At 44.7% G+C, this 27,342-nt stretch overlaps 2 protein-coding genes across 2 annotated transcripts; one reads left to right on the top strand and one right to left on the bottom strand.

The window, feature by feature from the left end:
- Window positions 1-13,971: 13,971 nt before the first annotated feature.
- LOC115602539 (keratin-associated protein 9-1-like) lies at window positions 13,972-14,502 on the top strand. Its single transcript, XM_030473720.1, has one exon. The coding sequence runs from the start codon at window positions 13,972-13,974 to the stop codon at window positions 14,500-14,502; it is 531 nt and encodes a 176-aa protein (XP_030329580.1).
- Window positions 14,503-20,218: 5,716 nt separating this feature from the next.
- LOC115602725 (proline-rich protein 4-like) lies at window positions 20,219-24,110 on the bottom strand. Its single transcript, XM_030474106.1, has 2 exons — window positions 24,078-24,110; window positions 20,219-22,254 (listed from the first exon to the last, which is right to left on the bottom strand). The coding sequence occupies exon 2, from the start codon at window positions 22,231-22,233 to the stop codon at window positions 21,211-21,213; it is 1,023 nt and encodes a 340-aa protein (XP_030329966.1). The 5' UTR covers window positions 22,234-22,254; window positions 24,078-24,110; the 3' UTR covers window positions 20,219-21,210.
- Window positions 24,111-27,342: the final 3,232 nt, after the last annotated feature.

Raw genomic sequence — 27,342 nt, 5'->3', positions numbered from 1 at the left:
CCGTGGTGACAGCTTCAAGCTGACCCTACTCTGCAGTGCCATTGCCCTGTGGAGTCTCCAAAGGCTAAGGAATGAAACCTGTTTGCTGATTCCTATAGTTGCCAAGGTTTTCCTCCCTTTTTTGCTTTCCTGTGCCCTTCCTGCCCTAGGAAGAGGAAATGCTCCAATGGTTCCTTATCATGCTCTGCATAATTTCTGCTGTATTTACCCCGAGAACAATGCCTTTCCTTGTGACATGTAACTAAGTGACTTTATGCCCCCAGGAATATTGCCTGGGAGAGGTCCTCTCTAATTCTTCTTTGCGCTGATGTGGATGGAGGAATTTGCCCATCTGTTCCTTCTTGCCATCTTGTTCCTTTTCTTGTGAGAAGCAATAATAAAAAACGTGCACTTGGCATCAGCTGTCTGCAAGTGTTTCCTTCTCTGTGGCATTCCCGCAGACTCACCCCTTCTCTTTGAATATCTTCCTAAAACTCTGGTGTCTGTAGAGTGGAAGCCCCTGGCAGAATGCATGGGAAGGTGTAGGACGGTAGCGTTGGGAGAGATCTGGGACTGGTCTGGGATATCCCAGATAGCTGCTGGGAGAGGGGGTGCTCTACGGCATGAGGAAGCACCGCTCTGCCATGCTTTGAGAAAGCCTTGGAAAGCCAAAGCTTTTCCCAAAGTGCTCCTCAGAAGTTTCATTCTTCATGGAGCACTCACCTTCTGGAGTAAACAGGAAAAGAGGTGGATAGTGCCATATTTGGGTTCCTCTCAGCCCCAGAAGTAGTGATCTCAGTACTCAACCAAATAGTCCCTAGGGCATGGACTGGCCAAGCCACTTGTTTTCATGGGAGGCTCGTTGCCTTCTACATTCGGCCTCCTGGCATCTCAGCTATGCTAAGGTTTCCAAAGCCAAGAGATGGACCAGCAGCCTGGAGACCTGCCCCACCTGGAAGCTGCCCTCAGAGTTGGATCACACCCTCACACCTTCCCTGAGTAGCTGTGGTAGGGACTGATGAGAAGGAAAAGTCGGGTGTAATGGGGCTCCAGACTTTAAAATTGAATGGCAACAATGTGCAGGAGAGTGGGCTGGGCAGGCCTCGCCGTGCTGAGAATCTGGGGAGAATCCTTGATTCGTGCGAAAATGCTTTCTCACCAAGATGCGGGTAGTGTGCACTGTGGGATGCTACGCAAAAGTGAAATGAACTCCCTGATGCCAACCAGTGCTCGGTGCCACGGCGCTTCGGAAAATGCAATAGCTTACATAGGGGGCATTTAGGTAAAGCAAAGATATTGACATGTAAGATACTTTTGAAGAGAAGTCTTCTGCGGTTGATAATAGAGGGATTTTTCCCAGCAGAAATCCAGCTGAATAGCCAAAAGTGGTACGTGTCCAAAGACTTGCACAGGGATATATGTCAGTTTGAGATGTTTCCTTTAAAAATCATAACATCTGCACAACCTGAACGCTTGTACTTACACGGACAATCAGACCTGCGTGCCCAGCAGTTTCTGCAACTTGTCATAGGGGACTCCATAGAGCCCCCTTCCACCTCCGATGCTTTCCCACAACACAGCAGGACCCATCAGTGAACAAGGCATGTTGCTTCTCACTTTCTGACAATTTACTATACAGGGGGTCTTCTTCAGCACGTGTCACTTCCTCCTCTGGTGACATCCCAAAATCTCTGCCTTCTGGCCAGTGCGTGATAACTCCTGGCATTTCTGGATGACTGGGATTTCCTCTTCCACCTCATTGTATACTCACTGCGATCCACTTATGCCATCTAGTATCGGTTGCATGATGTGTAGAGGAGACCTTCCCTTTGAACATGCAGGGCGGCACGGGCAGCCCGTGTGCCAGGAGGAGCTGTGCTTCAGTGCCAATCATTTCCAAAGCAGCTGAAAGCCCTTCCTAGGCTGCCAGTATCTCTTTCCCAGTTGAAGCATAGCGGGCCTCAGATCCCTTGTATCCCCGACTCTAAAAATAGAGGGGTCGACCTCAAGTCTCCCCTGGTGCTTTTTGCCAGAGGCTCCAGGTAGGACCATTCTCCACGGCTTGCGGTGCAGAGCACATCTGTCACATCTTGCCCGGTGCGCACTGGCCCAAGGGCTACTGCATGATCTATCTCCCCTTGAATTTGCTCTAAGGCTTGCTGTTGCTCGGGGCCCCATTTGAAATCGTTCTTTTCCCGGGTCCTGTGATAGAGAGGGCTTTCAACCAAACCAAACCAATTTGGGTGTGCGTTCTCAAAATAAAACACGGCAGCTGAGAAAGCTTGCGTTTCTTTCTTCTTGGTTGGTGAAGACATTGCTCTTACCTGGTTGATCACATCTGTGTGGATCTGACAACGTTCATCTGGCCATTTTATTCCCCAAAACTGGATCTCCTGTGCAGGTCCCTTGACCTTGCTTTGGAATGCACCAGGTTAACTTTTATCCAAACCAAGTTTAATCCCGACGGGGATTGGTTCCAGGCTGCATCATCAGGTCTTACTTCCCCATTTCCCAGCGGAAATACGTGGGTCAGGAATACAAGCTTTGAGGCAGCAGTCATAGAGTCGCATTTAAGACCTCGGTGGCCACATTCCATGAAGATTCATAAGGTAAGGCAGTAATTTAAGGATTGGAGGTTGAGCAGGTCTGGATTATTAAAAAATGCATTTCCGTACCCCTTGAGGTGTCTCACTTCCGGAGACGCGGACACTGAAATCGTATAAACGCATGGATTCTGTAGTGTTCCGCAAACCGCTTGGGTTTCCTTACTGCTTGCTGGTGCTGCGTTGGGTAAGTCTGTGTTGGCTTACTGGGAAGCAATGTGGTGGCTGGCATTAGTTAATTGTCAAATGCCATCTGCAGGTGCAAGTTAGAAGACTGACGAGTGCTTCCACTTAGCGAGATTTGTGTATAGTACTTACCAAGCAGCTGAGCTAAGGGTAGCTATTCATTCCATCTTCTACCAGTCTTTATTTGCTGTGTGCTTTCCAGTTGCTGTACTTTCTCCACCAAGATGCATCTCAGGGTAGCTGAGAGTGGACTAACCTCTCTCTTTCCCCAATGACAATGCTACTCTGTTTCAGCCATGAAATTAGTGGGTTTGAGAAAGATGGAGAGGCAAGGCTAGGACTTCAAAGGAGAAAAGTGGGAGGGGAGAGAAGAGAAGAAGTGGAGACTTGCTGGATGCAATTGTAAGCAGTGCCTGGAAGGAAGTCTGGATGAGAAGAGCTCGGAGGACTTCTGTGGGAGAGGTGGGAAAGCAGCTGCATTGGGAGTGTCACCTCCTTTCCTTGTGGACATTTTGTGGCACGATACCTCCATTGATGTCATGTAGCTGAGGACATGTGTGTGGACAAGGCACTATCACAAACTTAGTAGTCTCCTTTTTGGGCAGAAGTAGGGAAGTAATGTCAAGCAGTTGATTCCAAAGCAAGGAGATCTGTGGGTATGTGAGGGCTGTCGTGATTTCAGACCCTGCCATATAATCTACCTGAGTCCGGTACACACCGCTTTTCTTTCACCATTGAAAAAGCAGTTGTTTGAAATGTACGTGCTGCCAGAAGCTAAACGTCTAAAAGCTTTTCTGTGGGGTTATTGCTTTGCTATGAATTTCAGGCTGTTTTCCCAGTATATTGTTCAGGATTCCCCTGGCAAAAGCATAGTTAAACTAGGAATAGAAAACACCTTGTGAAAGCTGAATGTCTTTGTTTTCCACAAAGTATATTCCTTTCTTGCTTTCAGATAATATCTCTCCCTCAAAGATGAGTTTCCAAAACGGTTGCCAGCGGAGGCAGCTCTACCTTACATCTCCCACCACCCAGGGGACGAGTTCTTCCTTCGGAAGCTTTGTGGCTGGTATTAGAAATCTCGCTAACACCCCGCTCGTGGCTCCATTTCTGTATCCGTGCAGCAGTGATGGGAATCCTCAGGGAAACCCCATCTACTTCCAGCAGGGCAATATTGGTGTGTCCCAGAATCCCAGGTGTGTGAATCCGTGCAGTGGAGCTGCGACCAACGGCAACACCATTTACTTGAACCTGGGTAATATTGGTGTGTCCCAGAATCCCAGGTGTGTGAATCCGTGCAGTGGAGCTGCGACCAACGGCAACACCATTTACTTGAACCTGGGTAATATTGATGTGTCCCAGAATCCCAGGTGTGTGAATCCGTGCAGTGGAGGTTTGCCCAATGGCAATACCATTTACTTGAACCTGGGTAACATTGGTGTCTGACGAAGTAAGTACGTGGCTCCATGAGGGCCACCGTGTTATGGCTCCTGTGGTGACAGCTTCAAGCTGACCCTACTCTGCAGTGCCATAGCCCTGTGGAGTCTCCAAAGGCTAAGGAATGAAACCTGTTTGCTGATTCCTATAGTTGCCAAGGTTTTCCTCCCTTTTTTGCTTTCCTGTGCCCTTCCTGCCCTAGGAAGAGGAAATGCTCCAATGGTTCCTTATCATGCTCTGCATAATTTCTGCTGTATTTACCCCGAGAACAATGCCTTTCCTTGTGACATGTAACTAAGTGACTTTATGCCCCCAGGAATATTGCCTGGGAGAGGTCCTCTCTAATTCTTCTTTGCGCTGATGTGGATGGAGGAATTTGCCCATCTGTTCCTTCTTGCCATCTTGTTCCTTTTCTTGTGAGAAGCAATAATAAAAAACGTGCACTTGGCATCAGCTGTCTGCAAGTGTTTCCTTCTCTGTGGCATTCCCGCAGACTCACCCCTTCTCTTTGAATATCTTCCTAAAACTCTGGTGTCTGTAGAGTGGAAGCCCCTGGCAGAATGCATGGGAAGGTGTAGGACGGTAGCGTTGGGAGAGATCTGGGACTGGTCTGGGATATCCCAGATAGCTGCTGGGAGAGGGGGTGCTCTACGGCATGAGGAAGCACCGCTCTGCCATGCTTTGAGAAAGCCTTGGAAAGCCAAAGCTTTTCCCAAAGTGCTCCTCAGAAGTTTCATTCTTCATGGAGCACTCACCTTCTGGAGTAAACAGGAAAAGAGGTGGATAGTGCCATATTTGGGTTCCTCTCAGCCCCAGAAGTAGTGATCTCAGTACTCAACCAAATAGTCCCTAGGGCATGGACTGGCCAAGCCACTTGTTTTCATGGGAGGCTCGTTGCCTTCTACATTCGGCCTCCTGGCATCTCAGCTATGCTAAGGTTTCCAAAGCCAAGAGATGGACCAGCAGCCTGGAGACCTGCCCCACCTGGAAGCTGCCCTCAGAGTTGGATCACACCCTCACACCTTCCCTGAGTAGCTGTGGTAGGGACTGATGAGAAGGAAAAGTCGGGTGTAATGGGGCTCCAGACTTTAAAATTGAATGGCAACAATGTGCAGGAGAGTGGGCTGGGCAGGCCTCGCCGTGCTGAGAATCTGGGGAGAATCCTTGATTCGTGCGAAAATGCTTTCTCACCAAGATGCGGGTAGTGTGCACTGTGGGATGCTACGCAAAAGTGAAATGAACTCCCTGATGCCAACCAGTGCTCGGTGCCACGGCGCTTCGGAAAATGCAATAGCTTACATAGGGGGCATTTAGGTAAAGCAAAGATATTGACATGTAAGATACTTTTGAAGAGAAGTCTTCTGCGGTTGATAACAGAGGGATTTTTCCCAGCACAAATCCAGCTGAATAGGCAAAAGTGGTACGTGTCCAAAGACTTGCACAGGGATATATGTCAGTTTGAGATGTTTCCTTTAAAAATCATAACATCTGCACAACCTGAACGCTTGTACTTACACGGACAATCAGACCTGCGTGCCCAGCAGTTTCTGCAACTTGTCATAGGGGACTCCATAGAGCCCCCTTCCACCTCCGATGCTTTCCCACAACACAGCAGGACCCATCAGTGAACAAGGCATGTTGCTTCTCACTTTCTGACAATTTACTATACAGGGGGTCTTCTTCAGCACGTGTCACTTCCTCCTCTGGTGACATCCCAAAATCTCTGCCTTCTGGCCAGTGCGTGATAACTCCTGGCACTTCTGGATGACTGGGATTTCCTCTTCCACCTCATTGTATACTCACTGCGATCCACTTATGCCATCTAGTATCGGTTGCTTGATGTGTAGAGGAGACCTTCCCTTTGAACATGCAGGGCGGCACGGGCAGCCCGTGTGCCAGGAGGAGCTGTGCTTCAGTGCCAATCATTTCCAAAGCAGCTGAAAGCCCTTCATAGGCTGCCAGCATCTCTTTCCCAGTTGAAGCATAGCGGGCCTCAGATCCCTTGTATCCCCGACTCTAAAAATAGAGGGGTCGACCTCAAGTCTCCCCTGGTGCTTTTTGCCAGAGGCTCCAGGTAGGACCATTCTCCACGGCTTGCGGTGCAGAGCACATCTGTCACATCTTGCCCGGTGCGCACTGGCCCAAGGGCTACTGCATGATCTATCTCCCCTTGAATTTGCTCTAAGGCTTGCTGTTGCTCGGGGCCCCATTTGAAATCGTTCTTTTCCCGGGTCCTGTGATAGAGAGGGCTTTCAACCAAACCAAACCAATTTGGGTGTGCGTTCTCAAAATAAAACACAGCAGCTGAGAAAGCTTGCGTTTCTTTCTTCTTGGTTGGTGAAGACATTGCTCTTACCTTGTTGATCACATCTGTGTGGATCTGACAACGTTCATCTGGCCATTTTATTCCCCAAAACTGGATCTCCTGTGCAGGTCCCTTGACCTTGCTTTGGAATGCACCAGGTTAACTTTTATCCAAACCAAGTTTAATCCCGACGGGATTGGTTCCAGGCTGCATCATCAGGTCTTACTTCCCCATTTCCCGGCAGAAATACGTGGGTCAGTAATACAAACTTTGAGGCAGCAGTCATAGAGTCGCATTTAAGACCTCGGTGGCCACATTCCATGAAGATTCATAAGGTAAGGCAGTAATTTAAGGATTGGAGGTTGAGCAGGTCTGGATTATTAAAAAATGCATTTCCATACCCCTTGAGGTGTCTCACTTCCGGAGACGCGGACACTGAAATCGTATAAAAGCATGGATTCTGTAGTGTTCCGCAAACCGCTTGGGTTTCCTTACTGCTTGCTGGTGCTGCGTTGGGTAAGTCTGTGTTGGCTTACTGGGAAGCAATGTGGTGGCTGGCATTAGTTACTTGTCAAATGCTATCTGCAGGTGCAAGTTAGAAGACTGACGAGTGCTTCCCCTTAGCGAGATTTGTGTATGGTACTTACCAAGCAGCTGAGCTAAGGGTAGCTATTCATTCCAACTTCTACCAGTCTTTATTTGCTGTGTGCTTTCCAGTTGCTGTACTTTCTCCACCAAGATGCATCTCAGGGTAGCTGAGAGTGGACTAACCTCTCTCTTTCCCCAATGACAATGCTACTCTGTTTCAGCCATGAAATTAGTGGGTTTGAGAAAGATGGAGAGGCAAGGCTAGGACTTCAAATGAGAGAAGTGGGAGGGGAGAGAAGAGAAGAAGTGGAGACTTGCAGGCTGCAAGAGTAAGCGGTGCCTGGAAGGAAGTCTGGATGAGAAGAGCTCGGAGGACTTCTGTGGGAGAGGTGGGAAAGCAGCTGCATTGGGAGTGTCAGCTCCTTTCCTTGTGGACATTTTGTGGCACGAAACCTCCATTCATGTCATGTAGCTGAGGACCTGCGCGCAGACAAGGCGCTATCACAAACTTAGTAGTCTCCTTTTTGGGCAGAAGTAGGGAAGTAATGTCAAGCAGTTGATTCCAAAGCAAGGAGATCTGTGGGTATGTGAGGGCTGTTGTGATTTCAGATCCTGCCATATAATCTACCTGAGTCCGGTACACACCGCTTTTCTTTCACCATTGGAAAAGCAGTTGTTTGAAATGTATGTGCCGCCAGAAGCTAAACGTCTAAAAGCTTTTTTGTGGGGTTATTGCTTTGCTATGAATTTCAGGCTGTTTTCCCAGTATATTGTTCAGGATTCCCCTGGCAAAAGCATAGTTAAACTAGGAATATAAAACACCTTGTGAAAGCTGAATGTCTTTGTTTTCCACAAAGTATATTCCTTTCTTGCTTTCAGATAATATCTCTCCCTCAAAGATGAGTTTCCAAAACGGTTGCCAGCGGAGGCAGCTCTACCTTACATCTCCCACCACCCAGGGGATGAGTTCTTCCTTCGGAAGATATGTGGATGGTATTAGAAGTTTTGCTAACACCCCGTTCGTGGCTCCCTTTGTGTATCCATGCAACAGTGCTGGGAATCCTCAGGGTAACCCCATTTACTTCAACCGGGGTAATATTGATGTGTCCCAGAATCCCAGGTGTTTGGATCCCTGCTGCAAGGATGTGACCAACGGCAACACCATTTACTTGAACCTGGGTAATATTGGTGTGTCCCAGAATCCGAGGTGTGTGAATCCGTGCAGTGGAGCTGCGACCAACGGCAACACCATTTACTTGAACCTGGGTAATATTGATGTGTCTCAGAGTCCCAGGTGCGAGAATCCGTGCAGTGGAGCTGCGACCAACGGCAACACCATTTACTTGAACCTGGGTAATATTGATGTGTCCCAGAATCCCAGGTGTGTGAATCCGTGCAGTGGAGGTTTGCCCAATGGCAATACCATTTACTTGAACCTGGGTAACATTGATGTCTGACGAAGTAAGTACGTGGCTCCATGAGGGCCTCCGTGTTATGGCTCCCGTGGTGACAGCTTCAAGCTGACCCTACTCTGCAGTGCCATTGCCCTGTGGAGTCTCCAAAGGCTAAGGAATGAAACCTGTTTGCTGATTCCTATAGTTGCCAAGGTTTTCCTCCCTTTTTTGCTTTCCTGTGCCCTTCCTGCCCTAGGAAGAGGAAATGCTCCAATGGTTCCTTATCATGCTCTGCATAATTTCTGCTGTATTTACCCCGAGAACAATGCCTTTCCTTGTGACATGTAACTAAGTGACTTTATGCCCCCAGGAATATTGCCTGGGAGAGGTCCTCTCTAATTCTTCTTTGCGCTGATGTGGATGGAGGAATTTGCCCATCTGTTTCTTCTTGCCATCTTGTTCCTTTTCTTGTGAGAAGCAATAATAAAAAACGTGCGCTTGGCATCAGCTGTCTGCAAGTGTTTCCTTCTCTGTGGCATTCCCGCAGACTCACCCTTTCTCTTTGAATATCTTCCTAAAACTCTGGTGTCTGTTGAGTGACAGCTCATGCTAGAACGCATGGGAAGGTGTAAAGCAGTAGATTTGGGAGAGATCGGTGACTCATCTGGGATATCTCAGATCACCGCTGGGAGAGGGGATCCTGTACAGCATGTGGAAGCTCTGCTCTCCCATTCTTTTGAAAAGACTTGGAAAGCCAAAGCTTTTCCTAAAGAGATCCTCAGAAGCTGGTTGAGCTTGTGGCTAACGACGTCTGCTTCACACTGGCTGACATGAAAAGTTGCATTAAGAGCAGTGGGTAAATAAGCCATTATCAAGGGGAAGGTGAGCAGGCCTAGGACATCATGCTGGGTGTCTTCATTACCCATGTGTATCCCACAGGTACTATCTCAGCCTTTTGCTTTCTATTTCCTTGTCTGTGGTGGCAACTGGGCAATCTTTATCACATAGCGAATTGGACATGGATTCACTCACCACTGAATTCTGATGCAGTGCCAGTAGTGTTAGCAAGGTGTCTTTGAGAATTATGGTAAACCTCCATGAACATCTGCCAACAGGATCCCAGTGCTCCTCCTTAGCATCCCATTTGTTTGCAAATTGCTCGCACTGAGTAAGCAAAGTCCTCAGGGACTCAAAGTCACCCTGTCACACATGCCAAGGCCCATAACAGAAATGGTGTAGAGTAGGATTTGATTGAGCAGCAGCTGCTGAAGGCAGGAGAGATGGGGAGGCAGACTGTGGCAGTAGCCAACCCAGCTGATGAAGCATCAGACGTGGGCACAGCTCTCTCGGGGACCACCCACTGGCTTGCTCTTTCAAGATGCCCCAGGGCACACGCCTGGTTCTTAACCTGCAAATATCACTGTCTCTCTTTATCTTATAGAGGAATACAAACAGTAGTGGGCCATGACAAATCATCCCCAATGGCTGTGACAATGCATGTGGCTTGGGGAGATCCAGCCTCACACAAATCACAAGGTTGTGCCACAGTAAGAGAAAGAGAGAGCCTTCCTCCCTGGACACAGAAGTGTTATAATGTGAGGCAGAAAATTGCTGTTCAGCATAAGCAAATGTCATAGACCCACACTTCTTGTTCTGTCAGACAATGTGCTCTGAGCTCTAAGAGGTATTCCTCAGAGATCAGAACACAGTTTTATTCAGTCATCTAAAATATTCTAAGGAACACTAAGATTCCCATTCTAAACTATTGGGAAAAGCCAAGCAAATATCTGCAATTATTAGAAGGAAATAGATAAAATTGATGAGGTATTTTCATAGCTAGTTCCTCTTTTCCAGTTAAATTGGATTCAGATTCTCACTTATCATTCTTCATGGAGCACTCACCTTCTGGAATAAACAGGAAAAGAGGTGGATAGTGCCATATTTGGGTTCCTCTCAGCCCCAGAAGTAGTGATCTCAGTACTCAACCAAATAGTCCCTAGGGCATGGACTGGCCAAGCCACTTGTTTTCATGGGAGGCTCGTTGCCTTCTACATTCGGCCTCCTGGCATCTCAGCTATGCTAAGGTTTCCAAAGCCAAGAGATGGACCAGCAGCCTGGAGACCTGCCCCACCTGGAAGCTGCCCTCAGAGTTGGATCACACCCTCACACCTTCCCCGGGTAGTTGTGGTAGGGAATGATGAGAAGTGAAAGTCAGTTGTAACAGGGCTCCAGGCTTTAAGATTGAATTGCAACAACATGCAGGAGAGTGGGCTGGGAAGGTCTCACCATGCTGAGAATCTGGGGAGAATCCTTGATTTCTCTGAAAAAATAAAAGTTTATTAGGAGGTTTTTAGGTAAAGCAATAAATCCAGAAATATACTTTTAAACAAAAGTCTTCTGTGGTTGGTAATAGAGGGCTTTTTTTCCCTAGTAGAAATCCAGCCGAACAGCCTAAAATGGTGCATATCTAAACAGTTGCAGAGGGAAATATGTCAGTTTGAAATGTTTCCATTAAAAATCCTGACATGTGCACACCCTGAAGTTTTGTATTTATGTTAACACTCATGTTTGCTTAACTATTCAGTGTTTCATGTCTGCAGGGAAGATTTTTATAGCTGTAGGAAAATGGCTCCAGTCTTGATGGGCCTCCATCTTTGGTAGTTCTTTGTGGTGAAATATGAAGTCTCTCTTGGATTATTCAGATCCAAAAGTGTTGATCACGTTCTTTTTTACTGAGTTTTTCAGAAATATTGTCCTGAGTACCAGAATACAGTGGTGAGGGGGGTCCTCTCCTCTTCTGCAGCACTAGACAGATCTCTAGGTAGGGGAGCCTGTCGCCTCCTGGGCTCCAGGAACCTCCTGGAGTTTCAGTTTTGCACTCTTTTGTGCTCTTTTCATCAAAGCATAACCCTTCACACCAGCCTCTGGTTCTGCCAGAGACCTTAACACATGCCACTTAATTGAATATATCCCAGAAGTGTCAGATGTGGAAAATCACTTCAGCTCTTTTGCCAAAGGTGGATGGACAGGAAAGGTTGTTGCTGTAAGGTCCTGACTCACTGCAGTTAAGGTGACTAGTCAAATGACCAAATTGCTCATAAATATAATAGCAATCCACAAATAAGTCTCAATTAAGAATAATAATCCAGCCCTCTCATGTCCCCACATATTACAAAGGCAGATCAATTTGTATCCCCTGAAATGTCTATTTCTCTTAGAAGTTGTTACAATTTCTTGCTAATCAAAGATAACAATAGGTTATAAAATAACCCACTATGGAAAGGGAGATGTAGGACCGGTCCTCACCTTGGTTTTAGAGGTGAGCCTGGAGCCCTAGGAAAGCATGAAGAACTGTACAAACCAGACTATGAGAAACTCGTCAGCAAGATAAGTGTTGGAGGATGCTAATGTGGGTAGACCTAAAAGTACTGGAGGACAATTGCTTGCTCAACATCACTCAGCTGGGTTAACTCTAGGAGGAAAATATGGAAAGAGATCAATCTGTAAAAATATTACACACCTAAATCTGAGCTAGTTGCTCTTGGCTCTTTTTACAATCTGCAGGGTCTATTTGATGCATTCATGGATGCTTTCTGTGCTGCAGAGCTGAGTTATCATGAATAGTGAAAGACTTCAATATGCTAACTCAAAGTCCTGGACTTAAATCCCACTTAAACTGAAGCTCTTTACACTGCTCAGGCAGTTAAAAAAAACCTTTAAAATAAGTGTCCCTTTATTTTGCCATGAATGGCTTGAAGAAGTCCTCAAGGTAACTAGAGTTGTGTCCCCACTGGCGTTGCCAAGCATGAATGTTGTTAATAGAGTGTGGAGAGAAATGGGTTGGGTGTATTTAATGATTAAAAAGTTATTAGAGAAACAGATACCTCAACAGTCTGTGGAAGCACTGAGGGCCCACTGTAGGATTAGCTGCTTCTTACCGTAAGAATTAGGACATGATATTTCTCATAGTAATTCAGATCTATTGTCCATCTTCCCTATAGTAGCCATCCATTCTTATTGCATTGAGAACAACCTTCCAGACATTTATGGAAATGAGGAGATGAAAATATCCAAGCATATTAAATTTTTTCTGAAGAGCAATTAATCCAGCACTTGATTTTTTTAATTACTTTATCATTCCCATTTAAAACCACATGACACGGGGTTTAGGTGGAAGCAGAATTTACTCAAGATCATATGCTTTTCCTGGAAGAGGGTTTCCATCAAAAATTAGGATGCAAACAAATATGTAAAGCATGTATAGGTGGAGCCTGTTGAGGTAGTTAGTGGTCAGGTGTCCATACCCCTGGGCTCCCTTGTTTCCGGAGATGACGCCATGCAAGCCATATAAAAAGGTTTGCATTTTGATGCTCACAGCAGTTCGTTTGATTTCTCACTCACTCACCCGCACTGGTGAACTGGTAAGTCTTTCTTGGATTTATCAGGGAATAATGTAATGGCTGTGTTATTTGATTGTTTTGGTCAAAAGTATATATTACTGATCACAGGAGAGCTTTGCTTCTGGTGTTTCAGTCCCAGGATTTGTCCTGGAATGGGGGAGAGGATGTTTGACTCTTATTTAGAGTTTGCTCCTCCTTAAGTATCTTGCAAATGTCCTGTCACCTCTTCAGAAACTGTGACTGTCTCTCATCTTCCTACTTATTCTATCTTCATTAATTTTTTCATATGTCATTAAGTCTGGAAATTAAATAAATTAGTAGATGCTGCAGAGTAGTCTTAGGACTTCAAAGAGATGAGTGGAAAGAAACATTGTCTGGAAGAAGGAAGCCGCAGAACACCTGAGAGCAAAGCTGCGGGAGCCATCTGGGACAAGTCAAGATGAGGAAATGAATTGGAAATAGGAGCTGTAACCTCTGGGCCAACCCTTCTCTCATAAAAGGATGAACCCATTAATACTGATACAATTCCAATGATGTACCAGGATGATATACCATGACAATAGTACAATGATGTACTCCAGTTATACACAGCTGGAGGATTTGGGATAGTGCCTGAATTTTTGATCTTTGGTCTTTATCTTTGGGCATTAGCAGCTCAATATCTACACCAAGAGAGGTGTGCTCTGTGAGGAACTGAAGAAGAAAAAGATGGGCCTGGGAACATCTGCTGATATAACTAAGAAAATAAGGACATGCACCATATTCATGTTATGGCTGCTGCAAAGTTTAACTGTGGGCAGTTATACAAAATTCAGGGTTTATGGCTCTATTCTTCCTAACTGTGATGCTTGCAGGTTCCCAAGAAAAGAAGAAATAATGTGGCAGTGGTAGTTGACTATATCTGAATCCAGAAATCATTCAGACATGCAATTTTTCCTAAGAGCTCTTTTCTTAGTCCAACAGCTAACTTTTACATATGTTTCAAGAGATCATATTGTGAATTGTGGCTCAAGAAGAAAGGATGGGTGCCCTGATTTTGTATCTCTTTTCTTTGTCTTTAGCTTTACCAGCACCTCAGAAGGATGGCTTACTATGAGCAGTGCAAACAGCCCTGCCTGCCCCCTCCCATTTGTGTTCAGAAATGCACCAAGTGTGTGGAGCCCTGCAAGACGGTGTGTGTGGAGCCCTGTGACAGCATCTGCGTGAAGCCGTGTTCCACCCCATGCGTGGAGGTCTGCACAACACCCTGTGCAACCCAGTGCACCACATCCTGCACCACCCAGTGCGTGGAGCCTTGTCCCACCCAGTGCACCACCACCTGCAGCACCCAGTGCGTGGAGCCTTGTGCCACCCAGTGTGCCACCACCTGCAGCACCCAGTGCGTGGAGCCCTGCAGCACCCAGTGTGTGGAGGTCTGCCCCCCTAAGTGCATCGATGTCTGTGTAAAGCCATGTGCCACTCAGTGCGTGGAGCCTTGTGCCACCCAGTGCTGCACCAAGTGTGTGGAGCCCTGCCCACCCCCATGTGTGGAGGTGTGTACCACCAAGTGTGTTGATTCATGTGATACGGTGTGCCTGGAGCCGTGTAGCACTGTCTGCTCTCGCCCATGCTGATCACCTTAACATATGAGCCTAGCACACAGCCCTGGTGCTTCAGTGCGTTGCAATATCCATAGGCTCACAAGCATCCACGGAACGAAAACCACGTTACAGACCCATCTGGAACATACTGAGACCTCACCTGATCTGGTTACCCCATGCTCTCTTTGTCTTGGAAAATATTTCTCTGAATGTTTCTGCCCTGTGTCTTTGCTTGCTAGGATACTTCTGCTGCTTCTACCTCAGCACCTTTTTTCTTGGTAACTGCAGTTGACCAATAATTATACTGCTGGGCATCTTGGGAAGTTATTTAGCAATGTCTGTTCTGTAAACAGTTGATGTTGGAAGATGCCTCCCCTTCAGTTCTTTATTTCTCATATTGTCTTTTAATCTATGTCCTCTTGTCTTTCAAAGTCTATGTGCAGCAATAAAAATTGACCTTTGATGGCATCATGTGTCTTCTGTCTTTCTTTCATCACCTCGTTTCAGTGTCATTGGACCCAAGAACATCTTCCTTTAGTTTTCATTTTAAAAAGCTGCTATGGTTGTGCACAATTTGTGCCTGCAATGCAGTGCTGTAAACAGGGAGAGCATGCATTATAATGTGGAGCAATGTCTTCTAATACTACAAACAAAACATTATCTGGTCAATACTTTTCTGACAGGTACAAAACCAGAAGTTTTATCCTACGTGAAAATAATGATAGAAATTCAATTTTCACCTTTATTAATGTTTACATTTTGATCTTTGTATCTCTGGATTTTGGAGGAGAATATTAGACACCATTAAAAGGTACATTTAAGTGGAAGAAAGCCCCAAATCCAAGAAAGAGGGAATTGAAATGTTCTGGTTGGGATTTGAATTATCTCTTAAAAGCACTCTGATGGAGACAAAAATGGTATTTTTGATTAATTCTTCCTAATTGACGTAATACAGAAAGTAGGGGATTTGGCTTCAGGAAATGAACCTTTTTGTGGTTCAGGAACAGGGCTAAGCCCTGCAAGATTGCAGGTTTTTTCCCAAGTTTGCTGCAGAAACTTTGTGTGGCTTTGGGCAGGTCTTGCTCTTATTCCCTGTCTGTTCCCCATCTGCAATGAGGAGAAGTCACATCTGTGACTGATAGACTGTTTGGCATTCTGGTTCATTAATTCAGTTCATTAACATCTGGCAGGCACGATAATATTTTAATTCACTTATAAATGCATCTTCTTATTTGGAGACATAATTTTGAAACAGAAAGAAGCCCATTGTCTGGGAGGATGTTATACCCATCTAAATGCTGAGTTTCAGAGATAATGCTCCCATTGTCTTCCATACTGTGCACGTGACTTGCTTACCTCTGTCTCTGTGATGGCCACACAATTTCCATGTCTGGGATGTAGAGAATTGCTATCCACGTACTGTATCATTACGGCAAGGGTGGAGAACATCTGATCTAGAAAAGAAAAGGGTTATATTTAGCAGTGTGTAAACACTGTTACCAAATCAGCTTTTAATGAAACCTTATGTGCAGGTGTAGAGATTTTGACAGTAGATTTCTTTTTGTGTTATTTCTGTCAACACCAAGAGGTGACACCATCTGAGAGGAATAATGATAAGCAAAAACATGACTCAGAAAGGCAAATATTTTACACCTGAACACACCTTTCAGTTCAGATAGACAAAACAAGGGGAGGTGAACCAGATATTCAACAGCACAAAAATGGATGGGGAGACTCGGAATGTGCACCTCTAATTACTACTGTTGAACGCAAACCTTTGGGCATTCAGCAGTGAACTCTGCCTCACTAATAACTGCTTGCTGCTGCCACATGCGTAGTGTCAGTTCCCACTTTCAGGCATGGTAAAAGTCTTCGTCAGGAAGTCATATGCAGTTACTAATGAGATCCATCCTGTAGGTTAGTCATCTATGACTGAATTCCAAGCATCTTCATCCAGCTCTATCAACTGTGTTAGTCATTTAAATTTTTTTCTTCTTTCCCTCTCTGCTGTGAGCTGCAGTAATCACAGATGGGAGCACATGGTACTGAAAACCCCAGAGGAAATGGCAGAAGAGACCTATTGGTTTGTGCTCATCATGCTTCCTGCGCCTGTGGGAAACTTGTTGCAAAAGCCCTGACACATGGTGCTCCTACGCACCTGTGGTTAGTTCTGTGCGTTGCTGAGATTCCCCTGGCTATTTACAACAAATTAGTGACATTTGGCCCATGTCAACCTTGGGGTCATTAAGACCACTGGTAAATCAGGTGTGAGTGAGGGATGTTAAGATGTGAGATGATGTTGTTTCCATTAGCACCTTCTGCTCTCCTACACCCAGTGGAAGCCATGTCCATCATCTCTCCAAGTATCCCACATTTGTAATGGAGACTGGGCTGTAATTCATTGGGCTGAATATGACCCTACAGGGCATAGCATTGAGGAATACTCAAGAGAGGCTTGAACTACCTTTTCCATTAGGACTAAAGACAGCATTTCAGTTGAAACATTCTCTCTGTTCCTTCCTTGGAAAAGTTTCAAGGGGATCAACATGTTTCTGAAACACAGATCGATCCCCAGAAAAAAGAAATACTGACACAACTTCAGCAAGCCACAGGGTTTATAAAAAAGAAGTTTTAGTTGCTTCAGTGAAAAGCTATGTGAATGCACAAGAAAAAATAAGGGGAAAGCGTTCTAATTTCTTGGCAATATCAAATGTTTCACTTCCCTTTTCAGGAATGAAAATAGAGAAGGATGGAAGCAAAACCCAGAAACCCGGACTGCCAAACACAGAACGGCTCTCAAATCTGCTTTCATTTGTAGAATCTTTGCCCAGGGTTGAAAGAAGATTAATTATTAATAAATTAGCTAGTTATTACCAGATTGGGTGTGCCTTGCATTAAAAACAACAAATCCCCCACACCTGAAAGAGGAAGCATCTCTCACAGACCTTGACTGAAGTCCAGGTGTATGGAGGTGTCAGTGGAGCAAGTTCTGGTTGTGAAAGATTCTGGTTATCAAGTTAATCTGTTGTCATCAGCTCCTGGGGCTGACTTTTGAAAGCATATAAAAGCCTCCCATTTGGGAAGCTTGTTAACTTGAGTGCCTTCTTCTTCTCTTCTTCCAACAGCAGGAGACATCAGGTGAGTCCTATGAACATTTAGCTATAGAAGGGGGGGTTTATGGTGCCCTGTTCTCAGGAGACAGGGTGATTTCTCTTTATTTTGTTTGTCTAGTAACTGTTTCAGCTCCTCTCCCTGGTAATTTCAGCTCCATACAGGTGAAAGCTGTGTTATGCTATTTTGAGACTTTCTGAGGCTCCAGACAGTGCCTTGCTGACTCTTTAGACCAGGAAACCATTGTCAACCCTCATAACTTTTTTTCCCAACTGATAAGAATGTTTGTGGATAACCATTGGGTATTGAGTATCAGCTACTAAAGGATGGCATCTGCCGGCAGCTTCTTTTGTATCCATCAAGCAGCCATTGGCTGATCGCTGCAGTCTCCTGGATCTCCTGAGCTCTGAGTTTCGCTTCTTTGTATAAAACCATATCACCACTGAGCAGGAGGACAGTTCCCTGGTATTGAACAGCCACAGACAGGGCTTCTGCCGTGAAACACTCAATAAACTAAGCAGAGACAAGGTTGTTGCTGGAAGGGATTGTTATCAAATGATTTTTCTCTTTCAAAACCATTCGCAATACTTAAATGCCACTAGCTTTCTGCTCCTCTTTGACTAGTTTTAAATACTGCTCTGAGCTTCTCCTTGAACTAAGCATGATTTCATCAAAATTTGTATTGCTTTTTAGCTTGTCACAGTTGAAGTGTTCAGAAAACAGTGAGCAGAGGGAAAGAAGGAAACTTCCCATCATTGTTTCTTTTCCCTCCACCTCCGTAGCCGTTTACCTGTTTGGATCACAACTTTGTTGAGAGGGTGCTTGCCTCTTATTCATTTATGGTTATATACAGTTATACCTCCACAGAGTGGCTGATCTCCGTAGAGACCAACTGTAATGGGAACCCAGAAAAGCAATGTGGGGTAGCTGCAGTATTCTGCAGTCACCAACAGCAATTTGTTCTGAACAGCAGCATCCTCAGGGATTTCCAAGGGTGGGGTCAGGGGCAGTTGTGTGGTTTTGCCTATATTAATTTATGTAGATTCTTCACTGTTGGTTTGATCTCAAAGCTGAAGAACTGACTGAAATTAATATCCAGAAACAAGAAGTATGTAGGGCTTAAAATAACTGAAATGGCAACTCGGTTTTCTTCCAGGCTTAGCAAAGATGTCTTCCCATCAGCAGAAACAGCAGCAGCAAATACCTTCAAAATGCCAGGAAAAGTGTCCTCCAAAGTGTGTGGAGCAATCTCAGGCCCCAAAAGGGCAAGCCAAGTGTCCTGTGAAGAGCATCCCGCAGCAGCAGCAGCCGCAATGCCCAAAGCAGAAGTAGCGCTAACAGCAGTGGCCACAAAGTGCTATGGAAGATACAAATACTTATTTCCAAGTTCTCCTGTCTGCTGGCTCTGCCAGAATAGCTAAAAATGTGCAGTACACCTCTTCTGTTTGCAGGCAGAAATTACTTTTCAAAGAGATGCAATTCATTAAGTTGGATTTATTCATCCTTTAATACAAAAAACTAATACTGTGGGGCTATTTTCTTCTGATCTTTATTTGGACATGCTGCAATAAAATTATAAGTGACCTCATTATTTGCTTCCTGATATTTTTTTTTTTCACTTCACTAATGTCATCCATTTTCTTTTGCTTGCTTTTATTAGCCAAAGAGTTACCTTTAAACATTAACATTCCACATGCCCATTTAAATGCAGGGCCGTTTTTGGCAGAGGTGCTTCCTGAACTTCCTCTGTTTAAGTCTGAACCCATTGCCCTCTGTGCATCACTACAGTCACTGATGCAGAGTTCCTCTACAGCATCCTAGTATAATAATTCTTGTATAATATTCTGAAGCATGCTCTTGTGGGTCTATCAAAATGGTTAACTGGATTTAGAGTCTAAACTATACTGTAACTGCTGAGAAGAAAAGAGTCTGGAAGTTTTGAACACTGAAAGGAAGCTTTTGCCTGCTCAGAATGAATAGCTTCTATTTTAAAAGAAGGAGGCTCCTCAGCAGGACATACTAGCTCAGCTAATTGATTTCCAGCCAGCTGTATGGCAGAGGAGGAAAACTATAAATGCAGTAACTGTTGAGTGATATGATGTGTGGCAGACAGACATAAGCTTGCTCTGCAAACCAGCAGCTGTGTGAGTCAGTGAGATTCTGTGATCAGACAATGAGATTGGATGTATCTAACAGGTACAGGGCCAAACTAGTGGGATTGCATCACCCCTGGCTCATCTGAAGTATGGGAAAACCTCCTTTGCTTGTTCTTACACCCTGCGTTATGCCTGCTGAAGGTCACAGAGTGGCTGGGGATATGTTTGAACTGGGAAGACTGAATGTGGGGACAGCTTGATGTGATCTGATGTCATGTGCTGTGGTCTGGGATGTGATGTCTTGCTGAGGAGTGTTTCAGTGCTATGAGCCAGCCCAATAGACTGACACAATGTAGGAACTCTTGCAGGTTCTCTAATCTTGCTGTGTGGAGAGGAGCAGCAGGCTCAGAATCCCCTGCAAGCACGAAAGTTTCTGAGTCTTGAGTCACCCAGCTTTGAGCCTAAAAGATTACTGACTGTTCCAAGCTGAGGCTTCTTTTCATCTTTTTAAGCAGAAGTGATTAAAAATCTCCACAACTTGGTATTCAAAGTAATTTTTATTGTTGATTTTCACAGTGAAATTAGTCCTGGATATAATATCAGCCTAAAATAATTAGAGATACGTGCCAAATACATACACAACAAGACTGTGTGGCGAAACATGTTCCTGGGTGTAATGGAGACAGCACTCTGTATGTTTCCTCCTTTATCCTGTCTAACAGATGAAAGCCACACCTGAAGTTAATCTATTTCAAAACATGTCTGGATTGGATTTGATTAACTATGTTTTCCATAAATAATCTCAGCTTAAGCTGTTCTTTTACACATCCTGGAAAAACCAAGGTGAGCTCTCTGAGGAAAGCACTGCTTACAATCAATTCAGCTAAGCAGATAATTAAGAGGTGATGGCTCTTTTGTAAAATATTTCCTCTAGCCCAGTGTTATTTTTTTAATGACATAAAATATTCAGCACTATAGATTTGTGATTCAGAAAGTCTCATTGTCATTTACCAGAACCCCTTAGCAGCAGGTTGCACACAAACCTCAAATCCTATTATTAATAGGCAAAACCCCTAACTGCAAGGTGGGAGATGGCATTTGCATATGGGGAGCTTGGGGAGGAAGGCATGAGCTCTAGATCTCTAACTGCATTTGGGTTGTTTATTATTTAGCTTAATGGACCCTCACTTGTGTGTGCCATCATGCTTTTTGGTCTCTGGGCCTTTAAAAGGCAGAGGGATGACTGGGAGAGGGCAGAAATTCAGGCAGCTGGAAAGCTGAACACACATGCCTATGACACCACTTGAAGCCTTATTATCTATTGCCAGTCCTGACATGTCAGTTAGCTTATGGCTGTTAGTACGGGATAACGCTAGCGTTAGCTGGGAGGGGGGAGTTGGAAGCTGTGCTTCTTAACAGAAATTCTGCGGTGAATAAAAAGGTGTTGGAAAATAACCTGTGGTTGTAAGACACAGGGAGAGGAGGGTTGGGTTTGCAATCTTCTCTCTTCAGGGCTTCCCTTGCCAGCTGCAAATTACTTCTGCGCGGGTGGCCATTGGTTGGGCTGCTTCACCTGCTGCTGCTCAATGGGAGGATACTTCTCTGGATGGGAGGACTTCCTTGACTCAGGGCAGGGAACAGGGATTGGCACAGGGGTCTCCTTGCACTCCTGCTTCTCTGGAGGGGGTGGAGTGGGCACAGGAATCTCTTTGCATTCCTGCTTCACCTGGGGATGTGGTGCAGGTTCAGGGCATGGAGTAGGGATTGGCACCGGGATCTCCTTGCATTCCTGCTTCTCCTGAGGACATGGTGCAGGTTCAGGATGTGGCACTGGGATTGGCAAAGGGATCTCCTTGTACTGTTGCTTTTCTTGAGCACATGGTGTGGGTTCAGGGCAGAGAGCAGAGATTGGCACAGGGGTCTCCTTGTACTCCTGCTTCTCTGCAGGGGGTGGGGTGGGCACAGGGATCCCTTTGTGCTCCTGCTTCTCCTGGGGATGAGGTGCAGGTTCAGGGCATGGAGCAGGGATTAACACTGGGATCTCCTTGCATTCCTGCTTCTCTTGGGGACATGCTGCAGGTTCAGGATGTGGAACAGGAACTGGCACAGGGATCTCCTTGATCTCCTGCTTCTCCAGCACATGTGGAGTTGGTTTAGAGCAGGAAACAGGGGCTGGCACAGGTAGCTCTTTGCACTCTGATTTGTCTTCAGGGTGTGGAACAGGCTCAGGGTGCGATACAGGTGGGAAAGTTGGTGGTAGCTTGCACTGCTGTTGCTGCTGTTGCTCCTGAGGTGGACTTTTGGGTATTACGATCACTGGTGTTTCTCCCTTGGCTGGTTCCACCACTGGTGCTGGCAACAGCACTGCTTTTTCTGGTACCACTGCTACTGGAACTGGTTCTGGGCAAGGTGCTGGGACTTGGACTTCAGGTTCTTGTTGTGGATGTTGGACCAGATCAGTGCGTGGCGCATGGTCTTGGCTGTGCTTTGGAATTGTCTTGCTCAGGCCAGGTGGGAGCATGATTTCCTGCTTGATTTGCATTTGATTCAAAGACATCTTTGCAGGAAACAAGATTATCTGAAAGAAATGTCAGAGTGTTATTGTGTCTGCCAAATGAACTGCATTGTGATAAGGGTGGAACAACTGTAAGAAAAATTAAATCAGCTGCAAGCATAAAGTTTTCTTAGTTTGCCCTTGGTTTCCCAAGGCAGGTTGGCTCAGAAAGAATAATGATTTGCTCTTTCTTTTTCATCCTGCCTTTCAGCTCCTGTTCTGAATCTGGTTTATCTTGTCCCTCCTTTCTGTTCTGTAATGTGCGACAGCCCTGTCTGGTCTAACTGTGGTAGAACTACTCCTTTTAACTTGGAGCTGATTTACACTTCAGAGCTCTTTCTCCTGTGGCTTTGCTTCTCCCAACGTGTTAACTCTCATTTCTGTCCTGAGGAATTCATGAGAAGGGCTGGCAAATAACAGACCTGCTGGTTTGATAGCGGTTTCAGAAAGCCAAAATAATAATAATAATAATAAAATGAATGCTGAAGACAAGCATTTAAAAATGTTTGGTCTATCAAAAAGTAGAAAAATATTTATCTGGTCCCAATAGGATATTTTACACTGGCAAAACTGAAATGCTTCCTTTGCTTTTGCCCCTTTTAAAATGGTTTCCAGATTTTACTTGGAATTAGAGAACTGAGGTGCAAAGGCCTCAAAGTGGACCTCACCAATAAGCTGATAGCTTTCTGTAGTATTAAGAGTCTTTGCAGTAACAATAGGCCAACTCCTCCTCTTGCTCTGGTTTCACTCTGACTTCATCGATGATATAATGGATGGAGGTTACCTGTGGCGCAGTTCTTCCAACTGTCATGGAAAGAATTAGGAGTGGCAATGTCTCCCTATATGTGTGGATTATCATGGCCACTAACAATACATGAAGCTTGTGTGGATCAGAATAATCAAGAGGGATTTCTTCTCCCAAGGCCAGTAATGTGCAACAGGCTAAATGGGTTTTCCTAATGGTTTATGAAACTGCCCTTCTTTTGTGGGCTACTGAAGGTAGGCACCAGGCTCGTCTGGACTCATGCTGTGTCTTTGGTAAAGCGTGTGTTTCTATTTTTCTAAAAACAAGCTAAGGGCACAGATAAGTTTAGAATCTCAGAAGTGTTGCTTGGAAGGGGTGTTTTTAAGTCCCGTTAATGCAGGACTATCAGCAACACAGATCATGTAAGTGTGTGCAAGTTCATTCTCCCTTCCCCATGTTGCCTACTCCTCTCTACACATCTTCAAAGCAAATTAATTCCTCTCTTCTGCATCCTCCTAAATCCTCTAGATCAATATCACTTGTCTCTTAGTATTTTCTTTATAAGGATCTGATAAGATATTAAGCCAAATTAATATGTCGTTCTTCATATGGTTAGCATGAATGAGACACCACACTAGGAATACTTTCACCCTTCTGCTCTCTACAGTCCCTCATACTCCCAAATCTGTCTTTTACAAAATAATTCTTCAGTGAAACTAGAGTACTAAAAGAAGTCTTGTTATAAAGAGCAGAATTGCAGAAAATATTTTTGGAAGGAGTTTTTGGGGGGCCATTCAGACCCTCTCCTTCCCTGAAGGCTGCATCAGTTATACTTGAACCAACATATTTTATCTAATCTCTTCTTCAGAAAGGGTTTAATTTAGCACTTAACTATCTTCACTTTTACACACAATCTGAATTTGTCTTGCAGAGTCGTTCCAACACTTCTTGTCCTACCCCAATGCCCAGTTTCTCTTCTTTGAAGGAATCTTGTTCATATTCAAAGGTATCAAATAAAACACTTTTTAAAGAGTCTGCCTACATTAAACCAAGCAGTAAAATTATAGCCATCACAAAAGAGCATCAGTATTCTCTGACTTACCCAACCAGTCAACAGGGAGAAGCACGAAGTCGAGTGGATGGTGCAGCACAGAGATTTGAGAACTTTTATACGGTTTCAAAGCCCTGCCTTCTGGGAATGAGTCCTCCTAGGTAATGAGCTCATTCTTTCACAACTGCCATTGTGCATTTCCTCCACAGACTTGTTTTACACGTAGGCACTGTGAAGAGAGCCTTTTGGTGCAGAATGTGTTTTATTCTCCTTTCTGACTAACAAAAACTGATCTAACAAAAACTTTCCGGGTGAATAAAGTTCATACCCTTAGGTTAATACATTCATTGCAGACCCCATGGAGATCAGGAATCTTGTTGTGGTGTCAACCAGTACAGTTCCACTTCAACCCATGCATGACTCATTTCATTTCACTCAATGCCCCCACTTCTTAGGATGTATTTGTAGTTTAAGACGGGGGGCTAATCTGTACTTCTCTCACCTGCTTTTCATCAAAGAATTCTCTCAAGTGACTTTTAAGATTCTATAAACTCATGAGGGATGTTTTTATTTTTTTCCCCATAAAGATCATCATAGATTTCATTCTTCTTTCATTTTAGAACAAATAGTTTTGAACCCATCTTACTGTCCATGGCACAGAAGATGCAGATCCCACCCACCCACGTGTGACAGAAAAGGGAACTGAGTTTATCTCCATGTATCATGTGAAAAGAAAATGGATTTTTTTTAATAATATACAAGATTTATCACACCCAAATGAAATTTGGACACTGGTCTCATTTAAGTGCCAGAATGGCATTTGAAAAGATATTTCAATCTACATGTGAAATTTAAGGAGCTTGTAGTATATACAGCTTCTTCCCAAAGCATTATTCAGTGTAAAATAAGTTCATTGAGTGAAAATAGCTTACTGATTATTATCCTCAAAATCTCAGGGAGCAATCAGTATGCAAGTCAAACTCTCCTCATTTCTGATGGTTGGATTATTTTCAGCAGTGGAGATGACATGTCCTACATAGAGGTGAATTTCATCACATTCGGTTGTCTTGGGACTATCTTTGTCCTCTCTCCACCGTTTTACCAGAGTTCTTATCAGAGCACGCAATGCAGATGCAATCATTGCAACAGGCTGAGCTGGTACCTGTCACCAGTTGGGATTCCTGGGGTGCAAATGTAAGAAGCTGTTTCTAGCTGTGGTGTAACTTCCTCTATTAATAATTGTTTGGCAACTGAAGTACAGAACACCTGAATTTTAGACCACATCTTCTTGTCCTATAGTGTGACTTCATCTGTGCAACTTCCTTTGTTGCCTCATGGCAGGTGGGGCCCTGCTTGGCTCTGAAAGCTGCTTAGTTTCAGTCGCCAGCCTCTGCTAGTGAGGGGAATATCCCAGCCCAAGAGCTAACCCTGACTCAGGCCTTGCCTGCTGCTCTGCTGGTACAAATTGCAGTCATAGCTCTGTTGAAGGCAGAAACTAGAACACTTTCCAGCAGTGGAAAACCTGCCTATCTGCTTTCTAGGTAGTATCATGCTTTGTGGTTATCAAAATAGCCTTTCTGCTGAGATAAGATCTTGAAATATAGCACTTCAAAGCAGGAAGATAGAATAAGCTCAGACTCATAAAAAAGTAGTTTTTTATCGTTGCACTTGTTGGCCTGAAGACAACAGAGCACCTGGGTATGAAAGGAGACTGCGCATTTCATCAGCTCAAATATTGTATTTGAATATTTGTGCAACATACATGAATATGTATCTTCAGGTCAGAGCTTCAGTAACCTTGTTAAGCCCATCAATTAGAGCACCCGAGAGAAAGAGGGCACGTAGCACTTGTGCAGCATCTGGAGGCAGCCTGTTAAAGTGTCTCTGTGCTTAAATAAAAAGTGTCTCTCTGTGTTGAGACACTGTTTTTATTTTAGCAAGCAGTGAGGTTTCTGGTCTATTTCAGAGTCCAATTTCCAGCCTCAACTTGCAACATCAAGTGATTAAAGAAAAACACTTTCCATAGCTAGAAGGGAGACGACCTGAACCCTGTCTGGAAATCAGAAGGTGGGGCCATCCTGACCTTAAACACTGGTTTGGATCCAGGTCTGGAGAGACTCAGGGAGGTCACTTCACCTCCATGTCAACAACCTCAGCAGAAAAATGATGGTAATTATCATCGAAGAGGCTCTGAAGTCAGCCCGTGGAAAGGGAGTGAATGTTTTTCCCATAGTAGAGGTGTAATTGCTTTCCCCTTCCACATGAATTGCACAAAGACTATTTTTAGAGGCAAATGCCATATGCAGTGAAACCCGCCTTACTGAAACTTTGGGAAACTACGGGAGAAATGTGCAATGAGTAAGGTGGCTTTACAGTGAACATGGAGCTAAGCAACTCCTCAACTCTCACCTGGTAGAGCCCAGCTCAGCTCCAAGTCAATACTGAAGCTGTACCACTAATGCTAGGGAACATAAAACCACAGGTGAGAAAAATACTGGCCCAAGCTCCTCGTTCCTAGACAGAAAATACTATTCCAGCTCCCACACAGCTTGGCTATCAGCCCATCAGCAGTCTTGCAAATGCTGATCAGGTAATTAAATCCCCCAAAGTCTAAGATGCCCTGGGAGGTATGCAACAGTTATGCTAGCAGCTCCGAATGGAGGTCTATAGTTGCCAACTTTATCTGGTTTATCACTGAGATGAATGTGAGTGTTGCAATACCTCGAAGGGTCCTGAAGCTGTATTGCTTCAGTATGAAAAGAAGAATCAGGTGTTTTAGGAGTGAGGACCACTGCAGAGAACCTCAGCTCAGGCTGTGAAATGTTCAGTCTGACCCTAACCTCATGTCTGCGTGAATACGCTTTGATTTTTCTCCATCCCGTACTTTGACCCTTTGTGCACATAGAAAACCATCTAAGGAAACTACTGCACTCCTGGATTTCACGTCTTGGTATGACTGAGAAGTTGCCGAACTGGATCTCCCAAGACATGGGGCTCGCCCTGATGGCTTAATTAGACACTGTTTCGTTAACACCCCATCTTGTTCTTTATTATTGTGTCTGTCATCATTTTAGGGTGGATATCTTGACTAACTCATCTCACGAGACAAAAGACATAATTACCTGTTACTGAATTTCCTAGTATCGGTCTGTCTGCCTGTGAGTCCAGTCACTAAAGCATCTTCTACCCTAGTGCTGGAGACTGATCAAGGGTCAAGTCATGTTACAGAAGATGAGAAGTTGGTCACCCACAGGGATGTCCAAATGCTGTAGTTTCCAGGTACTGGACATGGAATATGCATGCTTCAATATTTTTT

The sequence above is a fragment of the Strigops habroptila genome, chromosome 22, assembly GCF_004027225.2.
Source record: "Strigops habroptila isolate Jane chromosome 22, bStrHab1.2.pri, whole genome shotgun sequence".
In the NCBI taxonomy this organism is placed as follows: domain Eukaryota; kingdom Metazoa; phylum Chordata; class Aves; order Psittaciformes; family Psittacidae; genus Strigops; species Strigops habroptila.
This window is presented reverse-complemented; position numbering and strand designations above follow the sequence as displayed.

Coding starts and splice junctions, on each gene's coding strand:
- LOC115602539 (XM_030473720.1), top strand. CDS start 13,972: ATGGCTTACTATGAGCAGTGCAAACAGCCCTGCCTGCCCCCTCCCATT.
- LOC115602725 (XM_030474106.1), bottom strand. CDS start 22,233: ATGTCTTTGAATCAAATGCAAATCAAGCAGGAAATCATGCTCCCACCT.